Below are 19,506 nucleotides of genomic sequence, written 5' to 3' on the forward strand. Positions count from 1 at the left end.
CTCACACTCATCTCCCAGTTTAAAATCCCATACACCAGTCCTACTTACCTCAACCTATCCCCTCACTACACTACTACTACTCCTCTAACTTATGAATCCTACCCCTCCAACTTATAACACCTCTACTCTTCTAACTCTCAACATAATCGGTCCTCCTTCACAACTAATCTATATTATTATTTATTTTTATTCATTTATTTATTGCATTTGTTAACCGGGAAAGTCCACTGGGCCTGGAAAGAGACCGTTTTCAGTGGAGGGCTGGGGAGAAAAACTCCACAATAATTACATACAAAGAAAATATTAATACACATAACAAGGAATTATGAGCAGTACTATTATATTTAAAGAAAATAATAAAACAGTAGTGAAAAATAATTACAATCATGGAAAAATAGAAATAATGAAAGGCATATAAGAACATATATATTCACCTCTCCTCTTTCTCCTATCAATTCATAAACATGCTTCTTTCTTATTTCCTCCTTTTACTATCCTTCATCACCTCCTATCGCCTCCATATTAAAGCCCAACACTTCTCACTAACCTCTACAATCTTCAACTCTACCAACCAAAAACTACACAACTTCCCCATAACACCCTCCCTATTTAACCTTTCCAACTTCCTCTTTTACAAAGTCAAGATATCACTACATACCCATATCCTCACTGATCCCAAATTTAAACACTACTATTATCACCTTACAAACCAAATTAAGACTCACCTCCAAACTACCCCCCAGTGATATCCACCCCAACTCCGGACCCATGCCTGACAACCTCTGAGTGTGAGAAATCTGGACAAACCTTGACAAAATGGGAGGACAAAGTCCCAAAAATAGGGACAAATTTTAAATATTGCTTTTATAAACTTAGAAAGTTGCTAAATTAACAGGGTTTCTGTTAATATACATTTTCTGAAGGATTTGATGTCTGAAACTCAAATGTATGTCATTATTTGGTGAATTCAAACCTCAGATCACCCAAGTGATTTGTCAGAAAATCACATTTTTTATGAGGAACAGACCAAAAAATAAGAGGCAAAAATCTGGACATTCTGCAAAAATCTGGGCAGTTGAGAGGTATGCCCAGTTTCTAATCCCTCTTCCACCCCTAGGACTCACCAACCTTCCCAACGCCTCAACTCTCCAAAAAAGCAGCTCACATTTTTCCTTAAATATTCACAGCATCATGAACAAAATCACTGAATTCCATGCCTGGACTAAACATTACTCACCCGATATCTTCACTTTAACTGAAACCTGGCTGAAACCACACATCCCTAACACTGCATTCCTCCCCCTGGATATAACATCCACCGCCTTGACTGTGCCAATAAAAAAGGAGGTGTCATTGCTATTCTATAAGCAGACCACCTTAACATCTCTCCCTTATCCATCTCACCCCCCCTCATTCCATAAAGTTGAGCTCCTTACAGCACTATGTAACCTCAATGACCATCTATCTATTGCTATTGCAGCTATATAAATACCCCCTGGGGATAACATCCCTTTGCATGAAAATACCCTCGCCTGGTTCTCCCAGAACCTAACCTATGAAATTATTTTATTAGGGGGTGTCAACATAAATTGGAAAACTTTTTCCTCTAATACACCATGCTCATCCATTAATCTACATGGCTTTACTCAACTTATCTCTGAGCCCACACACCTAAACACGCCTACTAAGACATCCACCATTATCAACTGCATACTAGTCTGTAATCCTAAGCTCTACCATCTCCCAGTAACTTTTCTGGACTACATCAGTGACAACTCCCCAATCACTGTCCAAAGATACTCCCCCTCCCCACCTCCAGAAACCTCAGAAAAATCAAAGAAAGCAGAAACCTCTCAAATGTATCACTGAAGAGTTTAATAACCTGCTCTCTACCATAAACTGGGCTTTTCTAGCCTACCTTCCCCTTGATGAAGCCATACTCAAATTTAACTCCATTTTTCTAGACATTCAATTCTCTCACTCCCCCCTTGAAAGATAAGAGTGAAATCCTGCTATTCCCCCTGGTTAACCAAGGACACACAAGCTCTAATGAACTTAAGAGACAAAGCTTGGAAACAATGGGTCAAGAACAAATCCTCCACCAACCTCCAAAAATACAAAGAGCTCCGTAACCTCACCAAAAGACAGGTCTATCTTGTCAACAAAAACTTTTATCTAAAACCTCAAACTTCACACCATAATAACCCCAAAAATTGTGGAACACTATCAATCATCTCTTCAATCCAGGTAACTTCACTACTCCCAACCCCTGCCCTGATACCCCTCCCCTCCAAACAGAGACCTTATTTAACAACCACTTTATTAACTCTATTAGTAACCACATCCCTCCTGAAAACTCTTCCAACTCCAGCAAACCCCCCTGCAATAACCTAAACCACTCCTACTCTTTTAAACCTGTCTCTACCAATTGCATTAAACTCCTCCTCTTTCTAAAACTCAAACCTTGTTCTTTCTCTATAGACAACTTACCCCCAAACTTTCTCCAACTTGCTGCAAAATCTATTGCCTACCCCATATCCATTCTCATCAATCACTGTCTAACTGAATCCACTGTCCCCTCACTTTGGAAACAATTATTTGTTATACCAATTCACAAAGGGGGTAACTCCACAAACACATGGATTCCGACATTATCACAGCACCTCTACAGCCCTCATCTCCTTCACCCACTCCTTCTCCCTCACAAGAAACAATAATAAGTTGGTCTCTAGCCTCTTCCTTAACCTATCTAAAGCCTTTGACACTGTCTCTCATCCCATTCTTCTCTCTAAATTGTCTTCACTCATCCTCTCTCCCTCAACTCTCTCTTGCTTCTCTAGCTGCCCCCCAAACTGGCAACAGTCTGTAAAGTGGCTCTCTGCTAAATCCCGCTTCCTACCCATCCATCAGGGAGTCCCTCAAGGAGCTATCCTTGGCCCTCTCCTATTCAATATCTTCACAAACAACCTCTCTACCTCTTGCCTCTCCCTACTATCATACAATATGCTGATGACTCTACCATCCTCACTACAGCTGATACCATCTCTGAACTACTTACCCTCACTAAAAACTCCTTAAACTCTGTAGAAAAATGGCTTTCTAACAACCAAGTCATTAATAACCCCAAGAAGACAAAACTCTTACTATTCCTTCTCAAATCTCTCTCCCACCTTAAATCTGCCTTCTCTATTACTTCATCAAACACGACCATCAATGTAAAACTCCATACTAAACTCCTTGGGGTCATCATTGATGACCAACTTAAATTCAACCACCATGTCCACCAATGTATAAAAAAACACCAATAAAACTAGGGCTACTCTATTGCCCTCAAATCCTAACTAACCTACAGACCACTGTATGTACCAAATTTGAATTTACGTTTTACAAAATTGCAAGATTTGCAGCAAATCTGGCCCCAACTCACATCACTCCATTTCACAAACTGCATTGAACTTGAATTCCCGCAGCAATTTCAACTCTCACAATCTCAGATCATTCATTCTATTTTCTACAATCCCTCTGCCTGTCCTAGCATCTCCTCACTGGTCTCTCTCTATACTCCAGCCAGAAACATCAGAAGCTCTAACCTTCAACAACTGGAAATTTTTAAGCCCAATAAAAACATCAGAAAAAAACTGTTCAGCTATTCCCCAGCCCAAAACTGGAATAAGCTTCCCCCTGACATTAGGAAAGTAACCTCACTTTATGAATTAAAACGGCCCTCAAACTATATCTACTTAATAACCCTACTTGTAATTGTAACTCCTAGCCACACTATAACAATATTTGACACTTGCTTGCACTCTTTACACTGTTACCTATCCTGGCACCATACTACTGAATTCATAACCAATGTGTACACCTAGTATCACCCTAAAGTATACTCTCACATTAACCCTTACTACTGCTCAAGGACAGCTGTTGTATATCTTGTCCATGGCTACTCTACTACTTACTGAAACTTTACTGTCTCACAACTTGTCTCATCTCTGCACTTTTATTATAAAGTGAATTTATGTTAACTATTGCTTTATTTGCTAATATACAAAGATTAACTACCCACTGTGCATGTATATTTGGTAAAATTGATACTTTGACAAACTGTATAATAAAATGTAACATTTTCTGTTTTACTTCTCTTCTAGCACGAAACTTGTGTTGCACCCTATTGTTAATATTGTGAAACCTGTTTATTTTTTTGAAATATATATATATTTTATATATAATATACATATATATATATATATATATATATATATATATATATATATATGGTAAAAAAACGCATTAAAACAACCATAAATGTCACTAAGAACGAAGTTCGTGACCCAAAAGCATTCAAAAAGAATTAAAAGGAAAACACCAGCAACTCTTGTATTATTTAGCGCTTTGGTATTCTTTAATATCAAGATTTCTTCAGAATGTCTATTTAGCGCTTTCGTCTTCGTTAATATCAAGACTTCTTCAGAATGACATTCTGAAGAAGTCTTGATATTAAAGAAGACGAAAGCGCTAAATAATACAAGAGTTGCTGGTGTTTTCCCTTTAATTCTTTTTGAATGCTTATGTATCACGAAGTTCGTTCTTAGTTTATATATATATGTATATATATATATATATATATATATATATATATATATATATATATATATACTCATTAATGTATATTGTGAAACCTTGCCGTTTTTATGTCATTCGTATTACTGTGCTGCTTGTTATCAAAGAGTGTATTTTCTGTGGAGCTTTTCTCCCCGGGCCTTCGCAGAAAAAGGGCTTTTGCTCAGTCGGACACTCACGGTCAACAAATGACAAATACATTAAATAAATAGCAATATATGCAAAATATAACGTTTGTTGATGTTAATTTGTTAATACAGTTTGATTACTTTTTTTCTAAATGTAAATTTGCCAATAAAAGTGTTAAAAAAATCTTAAACCAATAGGATCAACACACAGAGGCAACGTTATTAATTGTGGTTTGTAAAATCTGTCCTCAAAAGGCAAAATTGAAATCTGCCGATAGAGGGCGTGAAACGAATTATATCGCTGTCAAAAAAAAAAAAAAAAAAAAAAAAAAAACGAAACAAATAAATAAGGTCCTAGTTCTCTTTCCGTAGTTAGGCTTTTTTGGACTTTTACCGTTTCGTCACCTAGGTGGTGCAATGTGATAGTAACTTAAATATCTGTGAAAGCTAGTTTTGCTATGAAGTGTGTCTAATTTTGAAATATCAGCTTTAGGATAGTCATGTCTTCTAACAGCGTCATACAGATTCCCAGTCGCCTTCCTCTCCTCCTTGTCCATGAAGGCGTTCTGCTACCAGGTTCCACTATGAGAATTAGTGTGGAAACCGGTAGAAATATGCAACTGGTAAGGAGCAGACTGCTAAAGGGAACTTCACTAAAAAGTACCATTATTGGAGTCATTCCAAATACCAGGGACCCTGAGAGTGACGCTGAGGAGCTACCTACATTGCACAGGTACTGTCAGGTAAAATGCACTGTTAGGTACTAATAAGCTTTAATAGTGCGTGAATGGTATAGCTGTAGATCTTTTTTGTATTAAAAGTGTCTTATGAATGTGTGCCCCTTGCTAATTTAAAAACTGTATGCTTGTTTATGTAGTGGTACAGCGGCCGTTTATACGATGGATGCCCAAAACCAGACAGTGACCCAGATGTACATTTGGGTTATTAAATTACTGGAAAAGTTAGCACTTGAGTAAAGTGTACTTTTTTCTCTAAAGGTCTGCATTCATTATAGCTAAATACATTTATCAGGTTTGCTGTTTAATGGAATTGACAAGATAAGTAACACAAACACCACCAACTACGGGTGCCTTACTTGAAGTGAAGACGGGATTTCAGAACAGTCAGATTTATTAAAGTTATTTTCTGATTTATTAATTGACTGGCATGGTCTGACATGGGGATGGAAAAAAGGAGCAATAGACTCGCATAGTTGTTTACAAATTGCTACAAGAAGTGCTCGTAGTGCATGGTCTACATTTGAAAGGAGTTTGCATACAGTGCAGTATAAGAATTTGACGAGCAGAAACTATATTGGTAATACATAGCATAAATTAACCATTGCAGCATCAACATGTGACTATACCTAGTAAAAAATAACACTCGCTAGTGATAATGCTTACAACATTTAAAGGCATTTTACTAATGATTTTTAAGTGCCAGACCTTCAATATAAGAATAGCTAGCCTGGGCAGAACCTTGTAGGATGAAGAGATGGTATCAGTGAATGAGGAAAAAAAAGGAAACGTGAATGAAACTTGGACCAGGTTTAGAAGAGAAAAGGGTAAGCAAGTGAGTACAAAAGGTCAATTGAATTGGTTACCACAATTTCATTCCATTCCATTTGTGTGAAAGCAAAAGGAAACTGTCTACTTTGTTGTTTAACAATACTGAACACTCTACATTTCCTTAGTTCCTACTGCCCCTCTTATCCTTGTCTGTCCATCTTTTCCATTTCCTCCTTGATTGCTGTGTGGATTCCTTCTGTTTCTCTGTCCACTGTCCATTACAGTAACCCATGCTACAAGTCTATAACTCTTTGTAAGTACTTTTTGAAAACTAGAGTATTTAGTTCTTGCAATGTGTTGCGTTTGTGCCCTTCTTCTTCTCCTTCTTGTTTAGTTTGTCCCTTTCACATCTCCCTGACTCCGTCCTTTGCATTGGTTTCATGTCTTCCAATCTCTTCTGGTAATAGGTGAGAAGAGATGCATCTCCTCTAGTCTTTTGTTCTATTCCATCCGATGGATCATTATCAAAGACTTTATTCTAGATTCCTTCCAGCAGATTTATTTCCATGTCTTGGCAAAATGATTCCTTGATAATTTTATTTTAACTTAATTTTGTATTTACTTTGCATAATAGTATAATAGCCTTCAAGACACACTTCTGGAATTTCAACAAACCATTAGAAAAGAGAGAGTTACCACAGGAGTTTTTTTTGTAGTTTTTATGATAACTCCACCACCACAAAATCTACTGATTGTTAAGCTACTGCCACTGCTTAGTCGTCATTATCTCATCACCAGGGCAAAAGAGGCCAATAGCACTGTTGCCTTTCAGACAGTTATGATGGTTATTTTGTGTTGTCACTGGCCTGTTGGCAGTGAAGAAGTATTTAAACCCTAACCTCACTCTAGGTGGGGAAAAGTGTGACCTCTGTCATAGTAGGAACTACTGTGCCTTCCCTGTGTGAGTGCATGCTCCTACGTACTTGCAGTGAGGGTTATTGTATGGAAGAGTTTGGGCTGAATGCTCACCCTTAGGCCATCCTTACATCAGTACTTTGGTTAAAAAAGCTGTGGTACTGGACAGCCACTCTATCCTCCTCACAGGTTAGGCATGCCATTCCTTTTGCACCAAATTCCAACAAGCACCAAGACACTAATCGAGCTGGAGTCGGCTGGACCAGTGTTTTATCTGCCTCTGCTAATGGGGCTGGCTCACATAAGAGAAATGTGGACAAGGTACGTGACATGTAGTATACTGTGGACTAAATGACAGGGCTTTTTCTTGTTTGTGGGGGAACGAGTGTACTGTCTTGAGTTGTATAGGATTGACTTGATAGTTCAGTTCAAGTCCAGTGTATTTTTAGGTATAAACAGTGATGGGTCTTGCTTTGGAGGTTTGTACCAGTCTGCTGTTTGGCTATAATCTTGTTTAACTTGACAGTTAGAGAGGAGTAGAGCTCCATAAGAATACTTATATAGGAGATTATGCAACAAATATGCCAGAATTTACCCCCTGTAAATGCTGAGCGCCTTGGAGGACAACTTTATTAATATGGTACTCAGACCTAGCTTCTTCATTGACTGTAACTTGCAGTAGTTTGGTGTTATGAATTACCTTGAATTGACAGCATTTTTTTTGTGCAAATGTATAGTATTGAAAAAACAGTAATGTCAACAAGTCTTTAACTTTATGAATATAACAGTAACACAAACAAGGGAAATAGCATTATTTTCTACCATTACTCCATTATTGGAGTATATTATGGTAAATGTCTAATACCATATAAAATATAACTTCTGATGTTATGTGGGCATAAAGTGGGGCATTGTAATGCAGACCTTTAGTTAATCATGCTGATAAGACCAGTTTGGACTGAAAAAAGGAGTTAATTGCAGAAGATGGCACTCTCTTGTTTGGAAAGAGTTGCAACACAGAGAATTAGAAAGTGGGATTTTAGCACACAACAACGCTTGCTTTTTTTTTTTTTTGAAAGGATTTGATAGTTTGATTATACCTTGGGGTAATGAACTAACTGTGAATGGTATGGTCATAGTCTTAGAGGAACTGGACACAGCATATACAGTTTTGCCTGAGTAAAAATGTAGACTCCTCAGCATATTGAATCACTGTAACAGGTCTACATTTCTTAGACATCTAACTGAGAGACAGGAGAAAGCATAGACTCAGAGTGAGCCTTGCCTTACTCCCACCCGGGAATGAAAAATAAACATGGTATAGTTGAAGAGGACAGTTTTGGTACTAGATAACTCATGAATCAATTACTGTATGATAGAGAGTAATATGCACTGACTGAGTTTTGAAAGCTTTTGAAAAATCTAAACTGATAAATTCACTTGTGTTAAGTTTGCAATGAATGAATTCAGTAAATTCCAGGAGGACAGTCTGTAGTCTGTTGCTTTCTTGAAATTCCATTACTGCTGATCAAAATTATTTTGCTAGAGACCAAAGCTATTAAGATGCATGATAACCTGATATCTCCCTATGACCTTTACCTGTAGAGAAGGGATAATGAATGCACATTTAAGAATTCACTAAAATTTTGCAGAGAAACCGTGGCAGAAGGCTACATATTTTGTGGCAGATAATATCTCTGATGTGGTAGTTTACAGGGACAGAGACATGGTAAACAGTTGCCTGTACAGCTAATTTTAAGTGTTTCAGTGTCTTGATTATCCATGGCAGTGGAACAAGTTTTCAGCTTGCCTAGCAGTTTCCACATTAAAGAAAAGGCTACAATTTGGAGATTGAGCTTTGGTCAGAAGTAGACACGGAGGTTAGTTGTTTTGTGGGTGAAAATTTAAAGTTTGTGTTGTGATATTTTCGAGTATTACTGTCTAAATTCACTGTCAGTGCTTTTTTCATTGGCACTTGGTGGTAGACTGGGGTGAACTGTCTTCCCAAGGTTTAATATTTGGGTTTTAAAATACCAAAATCTCTTATGAATTACGTTTAAACAAGGTTTGCTGCCTGTGATACTGTACATGTGAGGTTTTATTTATTTCATCACAGTAGTTATGCATCTGTTTTCTAATCAGAAGCATATTTTTGACCTTGTGCTTTGGCTTCTATAGGCTGCATGATTGGCCATGGCTTTGTCTTTGTGCTAATCCTTCAACCAATTATGTCTTTCTTTGAAAGGTGATCATGTGCTTGAGATAACCCAATGCAGTGTTTTGCCTTGGTGCAGTTTTCTTTGGATTGGCTAGGCCAAGCTGTTCATTACATTCAGGAAAGAGGTGTTGAAGCAGTCAGTGATAGAATCTGGGTGCAGTACATGAGTGAGCCCATTAATTTCTCCAAGTATAGAAGTAAACTTGTAGAAGCTGAAAGCTTTGGAATTTGGAAGTTGTAAAAGTAATATGGCTTGTTGAGTTTTGGGTATGATCGGGTTGTAGATATGAGATGACAGTCAGTAACACAGGTGTTCATCATTTTGACCTTTGTCAGTAGTGTCTTAATTTCTCCAGATCTTTTGGGTATCTAATTCCATGATGGGAATGGACCCCATTAATAAGTCAAAGTATGATTAAAGTTCATGAAATCAGTATTGTTTCAATCTTTGATGTCAGCCAAGTGCTCTTTGCAGCATCCGCAATGTGCCCAGTAGTGACTCCCGTCCAGTAGTGACTCCCGTAGTTTGCATGGAGTTGCATATATTGGTAACGTATCTAAATAAGACTGTAGATTATTTTTTATAAGACCTGTTGCTCCTACTACTATTGGAGCTGTCTGAGTGTCTTTCTTCCACATTGCTCTCATTTCTGCCAGCATATCCTGATATTTTATGACTTTGTGTCTCTCTATAGCAAGACACTGTAGTCACTGAGTGTGGCGATTTCAGAGGTCAATGCTACTTTTGTGTTCTTTTCTTGGACCTCTGTATCTAGTTTTCTAGCATCCATCTTTTGAACTGTTGATAATGGATGATTGCCATGTGCTGTAGACTTTTTCATTTTTTATGGTGTTTTGTGGCTCATGTTCGCACTTCAGTACCATAACATTTGCACAATCCCCAGTGCAACAGTCTTGCCACATTATTATGCCTTTCAGTATACAGTCCTGCCATTAGTATGTTGTAACCAACAACGAGGTGTGCAACTGTTTCCAATTCGGTTTTACAAAACCTACATGTGTCTGTTTCTCCCACATGTTCAATGGACTTTGTAAACCAATATGTATGCAGTCCACTATCCTGAGCCACCAGTATTAACCTTTCATCTCTTGGTTTGAATTCTCCTCTCCTTAACCATTCCTGTGTTTGTTTTGTTCTTGATCAACATGAGGTTCTTCCAGAAGCCTTGTATACTTGCAGCTATATTTATGCATTTTCCACATTTCTTGTCTTCTCATCTGGTTCTTCACCTTATATTCTTTCTTTTGTTTTTTTTGGCACATTCATTTGCTGCCTGATTTTTATCTACTTCTGGTTTAGTTTCCATTCCTGCTTGATGCCGATATGCTTCTGATAAATTAAGCAGAGAGGTCATCATAGATTTCTTCTCCTCATGTTTCAAAACTTTCACTCCGATTGGGTCTTGCAAGGTCAGCAGATATGTGTGGAGCCCCACGATTGCAGATCTATACATATAATCAATTTTAAGGAGGCCCATACCTCTTTCGAACAGGGATTATATAGTTTTGGTATGCACTGATTTTTATAAATCATTTGGTAAGCATGAAGCATCCTTCTTGTTTTCCTATCTAATCTGTGCAACACGTTTTGGGGCCAGTCAGTCACTCCAAAACTGTAAGTTAGGATAGGAAGAGCAAATTGGTTTATAGCTTGGATTTTGTTCCTAGACGTCAGTGCTGTTTTCAGGATTAATTTAAGTCTTAAGTATTCCTTACTAAGTTTTATTTGCATTTGTTCGTGTTTTATTCTTGATCCTTCATCAGTTCCCAAATATTTTATACCCCTTCTTGCTCAAGTTCTTTTATATCACATTCTTATCCCAAACTGAGGTTTTCCTGTTTTAAAGGTTGCTTTTGCACTTTTATCAAGACCAAATGACATTCTTATATCATCTGAAAAAGTTTTGACAACTTGCAGTTGTGCTTTCAGTTCCTCATTTGATGAGCTATCTGTACTGTCTGGTGCAGATATAATCATGCAGTCTAAGATGCTTTCAAATTTTTTGACTTTGTTTACTGAAATAATATGATTTATGGATGAGCTGGAGTAGAAGTTACTGTTGTTCCAGTCTAAATTTATATCGTCCATTATGGTTGCCAGAATACTACAACCTCAGCGATTACCTTTTCATTTAGGTGGTTATATATATTCAGCCAAGTGTTAGAGTTTTGACCCTATCTATTCAGTGTCTCCTTTGGTTGTTGGGGATAATTTTAAAGTATCAAAAGTGAAATACTTACAGAATAAAGATGTTTAGCCAATACATTTCTAATGTGACTCTTAGGATAATATGCAGCTAGTTAATCACCCTTATTCATTTGCATTTACCTTGTGTTCGATTTTGGCCTCAACGCCATGAGTTCTTTAATTCTCCTGATGGTAGCCTAATATGCTGATGAAACCATTGTAGCAAACATAGGCATGTATTGCATAGATGCATGCACACTTATTTATTTTATTTGACATTTGTTAACCGAGAATTTCCGACTTGGAACAAAGCCAATTTTCAGCAGAGACCCAGGGGGAAACGCTCTAGACGCATGTCTTTGTAACATGGGAGGAAACCGGAACACCCGAAGGAAACCCACATAAATGCAAGGAGAATGTGTAGACTCTGCACAGTAGGCATCCCAGCTGAGAACTGAACCAGAGAACTTTTTGCTGTGAGGCGACAATGCTGCCACTACACCACTGCGCTATCCATATGCTGCCACATGTTGAGCTTCATTTGACACCTTCACAAAGTTGTTGCCTTTTGTAAACTTGGGAAGTCTGATTCTCACTCTTACCTGGGCAGGGTGATAGTTCATATATGTAATCAGCATTATCCAAGCGGATGTTTCTTCCCCCTTTCTATAAAAGAAAATGTCATGTTCATTTAATAGTACAGGATCACGCACTTATTTTTATTACTTGGTGTGAGCATGTTAAACATCTGTAAACAAATTTAGGTTAAACAAGACAACATTATCTAGTAAGATGTCTTGATCGTCATTGTGCAGTTCAGTCTTTGAGAGTTACCATAGATCTTTTAGATCTTTCTGGAACAGTCAGCATCGCTTTTGGTAGTGAATATAAAGTTACATGAGACTGTTTCATAGGATGAACAAGCAAGTTCATTATAAAATGCCTTCATTTCATAGGTTCATAGGTAGGTACTAGGCTATTAGCCCTGGGGCCTATACAAGCCCAGCCAAAAAGGTACCCTGGCTTTTGCCACCCAAGAAAATGTGCCACTATTGAGCAGAGCCACAGAGGTGATCCCCGAGGTGAATTTCCTATTTCCCATCCAATCATCAAGATTTTTCGTGAAGAGTGCTAATGAGGAGCTTTGTTTGATATAGATAGGTAGTTTATTCCAGAGTATGGGAAGTCTCTGGGACAGGAATCTATCCCTCCGGCATGTTCTGTTTATTGTGGTGATAAGGTTTAGGTCCCTAGAGCGTGTAGCTCAGAGGCATTGGGATTTCTTTAAGTGGAGCATGTCCAACAGCTCTGGGTTTGACATAGTTTTGTATGTTAGGCAGAGATCACCTCTGAGTAAGCGATATGCGACGGAGAAAAGCTGGAGTTTTTTGAGACGGTCTGCTTAGGGCATCTGTTTGAGGCCCGTAATCCTCTTTGTGAGGTATTTCTGCAGCCTTTCCAGTTGTAGATGTCTTGTGAGGTACATACTAAAAGGGGCGTTGTACTCTATAATGGTTCTAATGAGTGATGAGTAGAGGGGAACAATGACCTCTTTTTTTCTGGATGAGAAACCTTTTGTGATGAGGTGTGCCACGTAGAAGGATTTCCTTACTACTGTGGCGATGTGATTATCAAAGGAGAGACTACTGTCCACCAGTGTCCTAAGGTCTCTTATCACACTTTCGGTGTTAAGTTTACTACCGCCTATGTTGTAGTTCATGGGTACAGAGTTTTTACCAAAGGGGATGACAATGCACTTTTTGGCATTGAGCTTGAGGCCATGGTTTTGACACCAGGCATCTGTCTCTGAGGCCCTTTTGCAGGATGTCCACATCATTAGGCGTCATCTGCGAACTTCGTTAGCCAAAGACTTTCTGTGTTATGTACCAGACCTCGAAATGCTTTTTCTGAGATTGTGGTGCAGTGAAGAATGGGATATTTGCTCTTTCCTCACTGTAGTGCAATCTTGAAGTTGGAATATATGTTTAGCGGGGGGTGTGGGGACACAGCCCCCCACAATAGAAAGTTTGAGGTATGGTAGGTTCGATATTATGAGCATTCGCAATTTGTGTGATTCGCTCATATGATTATAGACCCATATAGATGTATATATGGGGGTATCTCTCTTATTCTCTCATTTGAAATATTCCTGCTGTTTCCCATTGCCCAGTTTTTTTACTGGCAGTGAGCACTATCTCCTTGGTGTGAAATAGGCAACTGTATGGCCTGCAGTGAAAACTGTTTTTGTCTGTCTGATTTGGTTATGCTTGTATCTTCTCTCTCATGAATTCTGGATTTTACAGTCTCTGGTGCCAACTGTTTGCTTGTATTTGACATAGGCAAATGGAATCTTCTACCTTACAGAACCTGTGCCGGGTACATTAAATTATTAGCTGGAATTTTTATGAATTCAAGCAGGCAGAAATATAGAGTTTGTTTCATCTCACTGTTAAGTTAGCAGTTTTATTTATTTCTCAGTTTAACTGAGAGCTGGTCAGTTCAGCTACTGCGTTGCTCTTTGGAGATTATGTTATTGAGATGTGTGAAATCACATATGACTGGGAGGGTTTGAAAAGCTTTGGTAGTGCGGACCATTATCTGATGTAACTTTTTGTCTTGAATACTGTGTCTGGCAAATGCAGCTTTAATCTTCAGAATAACAGCAGAACTGGTTGTACTCAGCTTCTCAGGTTCAGAAAATTTGCTATAGTGATCAACACTGGATATATACTTTCAGCAGTTCTACATGAATAAATCTGTAATGATTACATGCAATGATCTTTCTGGAACTGGAAAAAGTCCTCTGTTCCCCTTTTAACTTTGCTGTTTGTGCTTGTATGTTGCAATTTACTTATTCATTCCTGGTCATTAAAGTGTGCCTGCTCTCTCTTTGAATATTTTTCATAGCTGAAGTGGTGTACAGATGTTTAGATGCACATAGCTGAACAAATGTATGGCATAATGATTATTTTCCCTTTTGAGCAAAACTCTATCCATTTGTGTGAGCTCTGCTTTGTGATTGAAGTAACCAGCAAATAGTTGTGGACTGGCATATGGCCATTCAAATTTGATAATTTCCATCATTAGGGGGATTTACCATAATCCTATGTATTTATTCATCATTTCCTACATTCAGGAACTCAAAGTACTGGCTGTAGGGAGTGTCCTTGCTTGCAAAAGCCACTGCCACCACATATAGCCTTCTATGGTAATGGCTATTCTCAAAATAGCTTTTAGTGGTTTGTGATTGGATGCCACAGTACCTTTTCTGACATATTTATATTGGCAAAAATAGTTAAACCTGACAAACAGTATTGCTTATTGCAGTCAGTGAACCTTTTCCATTTACAGACTTCTTAGCCTGTAGTTGTATACTTGGCGAGTGATGTAAACAACACGGCCTGGGTCTGTAGGGCTCTGATTTGTTATTTAACAGCTTAAATAGGAGCTGCAATGAAATTACTGAACTAACCTGCCGTAAAGGTGCATTAACCTATGACAGACTTCATGCAAACCTAAATAACTGGTTTACCATACTAAGAAAATCTTTGATTTTGATGCTTTTGTTTGTCAGATAACATGAACTTGTGACACCTATGCCCTGGCCCAGCAACCAAGGAGCTTCAACCCCCCCCCCCCCACTAACGTCATATGAGAGGAAAGGAAAACAAATACACACAGTAAAGTGAAATTTCCCTTAAGAGCACACAGAGATCACAGTCAGTCCGGGGCAGGTCGCTCCCTTGCTCTCCAGGTCCCCAGTAAGACTCCCCACTGGCACACCTGTAGGGTCCAGATCTCAGCGAGCTGGGCAAGCTAAAATCTCCAGCACCATCTGTTCAACTAGTGCTTTGTGTCCCTGCCCACACTAGTGCTTTGTGTCCCTGCCCACGTAGCTAACGCACACACTTTGAGATAAGAGGTTATACGACCACACAGACACTTTTGGGAAAGGCTGGCACAGGTTCTCCAGCTGTGCCCTTTTTACCCAGACTATAAGGTAGTACTACTTGCCACCACCCAGCTAATATTATCAGCTACCCAAAGGCCCTTAAAAGGGTGTCCAGTTATTACTGTGCAATATTATTATCCAATTGGTAGTATGACTAAACAGTCTCAAGGCTTATTAGAGTGACTTGATACAGGATCCTTGTATACATGCAACATACTCTAGAGCTTAACTTATGTCTACACAAACCAGCCACTGTTAAAAGGTTTTAACATATTTAATAATAAATAATTACAATCACAAGACGGTACTTCCTACCACACAGTCAGTGCTAGTCAAGAGTTCAGAGATCACACAGAAATACTTAAAATAATTCAGTAGTACAGTTCTGACATCACAGAAAAACACCTTAGTCTAATCTTTCTAGTTCTAGATATCTCTGCAAGAAAACACAAGTCTAAGATAACTTACATAAGAAAACCGACAGAGTGCTGTGAGTTGGATGATACAGACAAAAATGCTTAATGCCTTTTGATTCTCTATTTAAATTGCTATTGCAGTTCTGATAAACATTACATCATCTTTTTAAACTTTCCTGGTGTTCCCAGGCAACGCATTAACTGCATTTACATTCTTAACATCTCTCTTTTGTTATCTTGTAGTTGGTCAGGAACAGAGCAATAAAATACATTTCCATGTTGAAATCTAGTAATTTAACTCTTGGTTAAAACAGTAAAAAGAATGTCTTCATCTAGACTTTTCGACACCACATGCTTTACTTTGGTCAGTAGAGTGCTCTGTTGTCATATTTATTTCAAGTTCCACATGTAATAGTATTTCTTTACATTTAAGACAACAAGCCTGTAGTTTACATTAATATTTACAAATGATATAATTATATATAAAATTCTGTCTGGCTAGGCTGGCAGCCTTCACCCTTCTCGTCCAGTCTTCACAGGACCTTTTTGAGATTTGTTTATACCTTTTTTTCTCCACCACCATACTTACAATAACCAACATCACTTATCTTAAGATTTCAGCCTATATGATTTTGCGTACCTTTTAAGTATTGCACAGTAATATATATCATATTCTTTTTTTCAGTGCATTCAGATAGTAGTATGTCCTCCACAAAAGCTACACCACAATCAAAGCCTTTCTTAGGCTTTGTCTGTTTTCCTTTTAAATTTGTTAGTAACAGCTGGCAAGCGCAGTAGAAAGGGAAGTGATTTTAGTGGTTTTTCAATTTTATAGCTCATTAAGTAGAACCACAAATGACTAGGCACTTGTTTGTTATAAAAAGTGGATAAGTGTGTGTTGTCCCAAGCTTGTCTTTTTGGATTATGTTAAATCACAGTCTCCTGGCTCCATGACATTTTCAGTTTTACCTGCATGCGGCATACCATCCAAGTCCTTGTTAAAGCACATGAACAATATCATGGGTATTGTACTAGGTGAAGAAAACAGTCAATACAGTTTGTAGATTAACATTTAGGTGATTTCTTCTGAAGTTGACCACTGACTTGAAGAAAATTGGCAAACTTCTCCAAAGTGCTACTCTCTGAACTCTTTCAGCATTAGCTGTTGTAATCCACTTTAGTAAATGTTTGTCCAAACGTACTGCAAGACTTAGTGTGCTGCATAGGCAGCCACGTCATAAAATGTGGAGATATTATTGCTGTCCTTTTTACTAGTAACCAGGAAGCAACGTGGTGCATGTACGGCAACTGCTCGGTTAAAAAATCAACAATCCTGAAATAAAATAGCCAGCAGAAATGGTGGAGTACAAAATAACTTTTAATACAATAAAAACTTAGGTAGAGGGTAATATGCCCAACTACCTATCCATCCAAACCGGTTTCGGCTATAATAGCCTTCTTCAGTGGAAATAATGAAACGCATAGTAACCATTTAAATGCATAGATTTATATATAGTGACATAAAGGCAGTACATTGGTCAATTAAAGTTGGTCATTAAGACCAGGTGGAAATAAAGCCCCTAATTTGATGATCCATTTGTGTTCCTTGAAATTCAGTAAATTATGCCAGCCTGACTTGTCTCTACATTTACCTACAATACAGTAAATGACAATAAAATGGAAAGAAGCAGAAATGTTTACCAACATGTTTAAACAAGGCATTATTAATGTGTTTGTTCTTGATATCACTAAGATGCTCCCCAATCCTAATGCGAAAAGGCAGAGAAGTCTGACCAACATAGAATGAGGAGCATGTACAGGTGGCTAAGTAGATGACCCACTCTGTACTGCAATTGGCCCAAAAGTTGGTATTAAAGATTTCAGATGTATTGCGACTGCTAAATTCTCTTGTATGTTGAACTTTACTACAATAAGAGCAGTGGCCACATGGTATACAACCCAACACAGGCCCACCTCTCAATGTATGTTGAATAGAAACAGTGGAGTTAGGACCCACCCTCTTATAATGGCTGAACAGGGATCCTAGTGTTCGACCTCTCCTAAAAGAAAAAGAACATCTATCCTTCAAGAAAGAGTGTAATTTCTCCTTTGCCATCAAAATGTTCCAATGTTTGTTAATAATGTTCATGAACCCACATGTATTGCGTCCATAAGTGGTGACCAGATGATTAGATGAATCATTATGTTTAACCTTGTAACGTAACAAGTCAACTCTGTTTTGATTTGAAGCCCAATGACAAGCAGTGCTAACAGTACCTTGTACTCCACCATTTCTGCTGGCTATTTTGTTTCAGGATTGTTGATTTTTTTTTAGCCGAGCAGTTGCCGTATATGCACCATGTTGCTTACTGGTTTCTTTCTCCTTTTGGTGCTGTTGGCGTCTGGTGGTTTCCCTTCTTTTGAGTGGGACATTTTTCATTTTTCTACATTTGGGCAGACGGTCAGGAGTTTTTTTGGACATTTGATTTGATTCTTGTTTGGCGGATGTATTGCTTAACATGCATCATTTTTTATGTGCATTTCTTGGAGTTTGGGTTTCGTGGCCTTCTGTTGTTTACGGATCCCCAAGCAAGTCTGAGACTAAATTGTCGTACTGACTGAACTGTCGTATGGGCTTTTTTGTACTCTTCTCAATGATTTCTACATTATTTAGTTGGGGGACTGCCATCGATACCTTCAGTTTTTGAAAGAATCGGGATTGTGTAAAGGAAGGCAGATCTATGTGTTTTATTACTTAAAGATTTATACTACAGGTGACTTTGTGTTTTCATTTTTGATCGACTCGTTTCCTCATCTGTTGGACTACGACCTAAATGGTCAATTCTAAAGCTAGGAATATTGTTTCACTAGCTTTAGATTTCTGATGTGACTTTTTGGACATATTGCGATTATTGCTTCTATTAAGAGGGGTTGAGGAATCGTATGATGTTTATTTGCTTCATTATTTATTTTTTCGTTTATGATTATACAGCAGGCTTTGGCAGAGTTTACGAAGCTTACAGTTACGGTTCTCTCCTTTGGTGGGACTCCTGCTCATATTTGTGGCAAAGTTAAATTTTGTTTTGTGTTACCATATGTCATGGTAGTAACTCATTCATAGATGGGGTTAATACCATTTTTTGATTTTTATATAATATCTAGACTATTAATCTACTTAAGGGATTTATTTTTAGTGTACTGTTTATATGGGTGGTATTGTATTACGGCTGTAAAGGGAACAACTGGTTTATTTTCGGCATTTTTTGTTCAGTTTATAAATGCATGGCTTAAAGTGGGCTCTCATCTTGTTTGTATAACATGGTTTGCTGAACAATTCAATTGATAATTACCATTCACTTTAATTTTGGTTTACAACTTAAGGTATATGTATTATGATAACACATTGGTGACTTTAGGGGCATTGTGTGAGTACATAATTTCAGTATACCTATTTATCTGTGATTGAACTATAGGTATTTTTGGTTTTCCAACACCTAATATGATATTTTTTATTATACTCTAGTGATTCTGATTTGGTAC

At 38.0% G+C, this 19,506-nt stretch overlaps 1 protein-coding gene across 1 annotated transcript in view; it reads left to right on the forward strand.

The window, feature by feature from the left end:
* Window positions 1–5,107: 5,107 nt before the first annotated feature.
* The window catches only part of LONP2 (lon peptidase 2, peroxisomal), a 1,625,174-nt gene continuing 1,610,775 nt past the window's right edge, over window positions 5,108–19,506 (forward strand). Inside the window, exon 1 of the mRNA XM_044081964.1 lies at window positions 5,108–5,481. Coding sequence (XP_043937899.1) covers window positions 5,249–5,481 — 233 coding nt within the window. The 5' untranslated portion in view covers window positions 5,108–5,248. The remainder of the gene's footprint in view (window positions 5,482–19,506) is intronic.

The sequence above is a fragment of the Protopterus annectens genome, chromosome 8.part1 (genome assembly GCF_019279795.1).
Source record: "Protopterus annectens isolate FY-2018-M chromosome 8.part1, PAN1.0, whole genome shotgun sequence".
Lineage (NCBI taxonomy): Eukaryota > Metazoa > Chordata > Ceratodontiformes > Protopteridae > Protopterus > Protopterus annectens.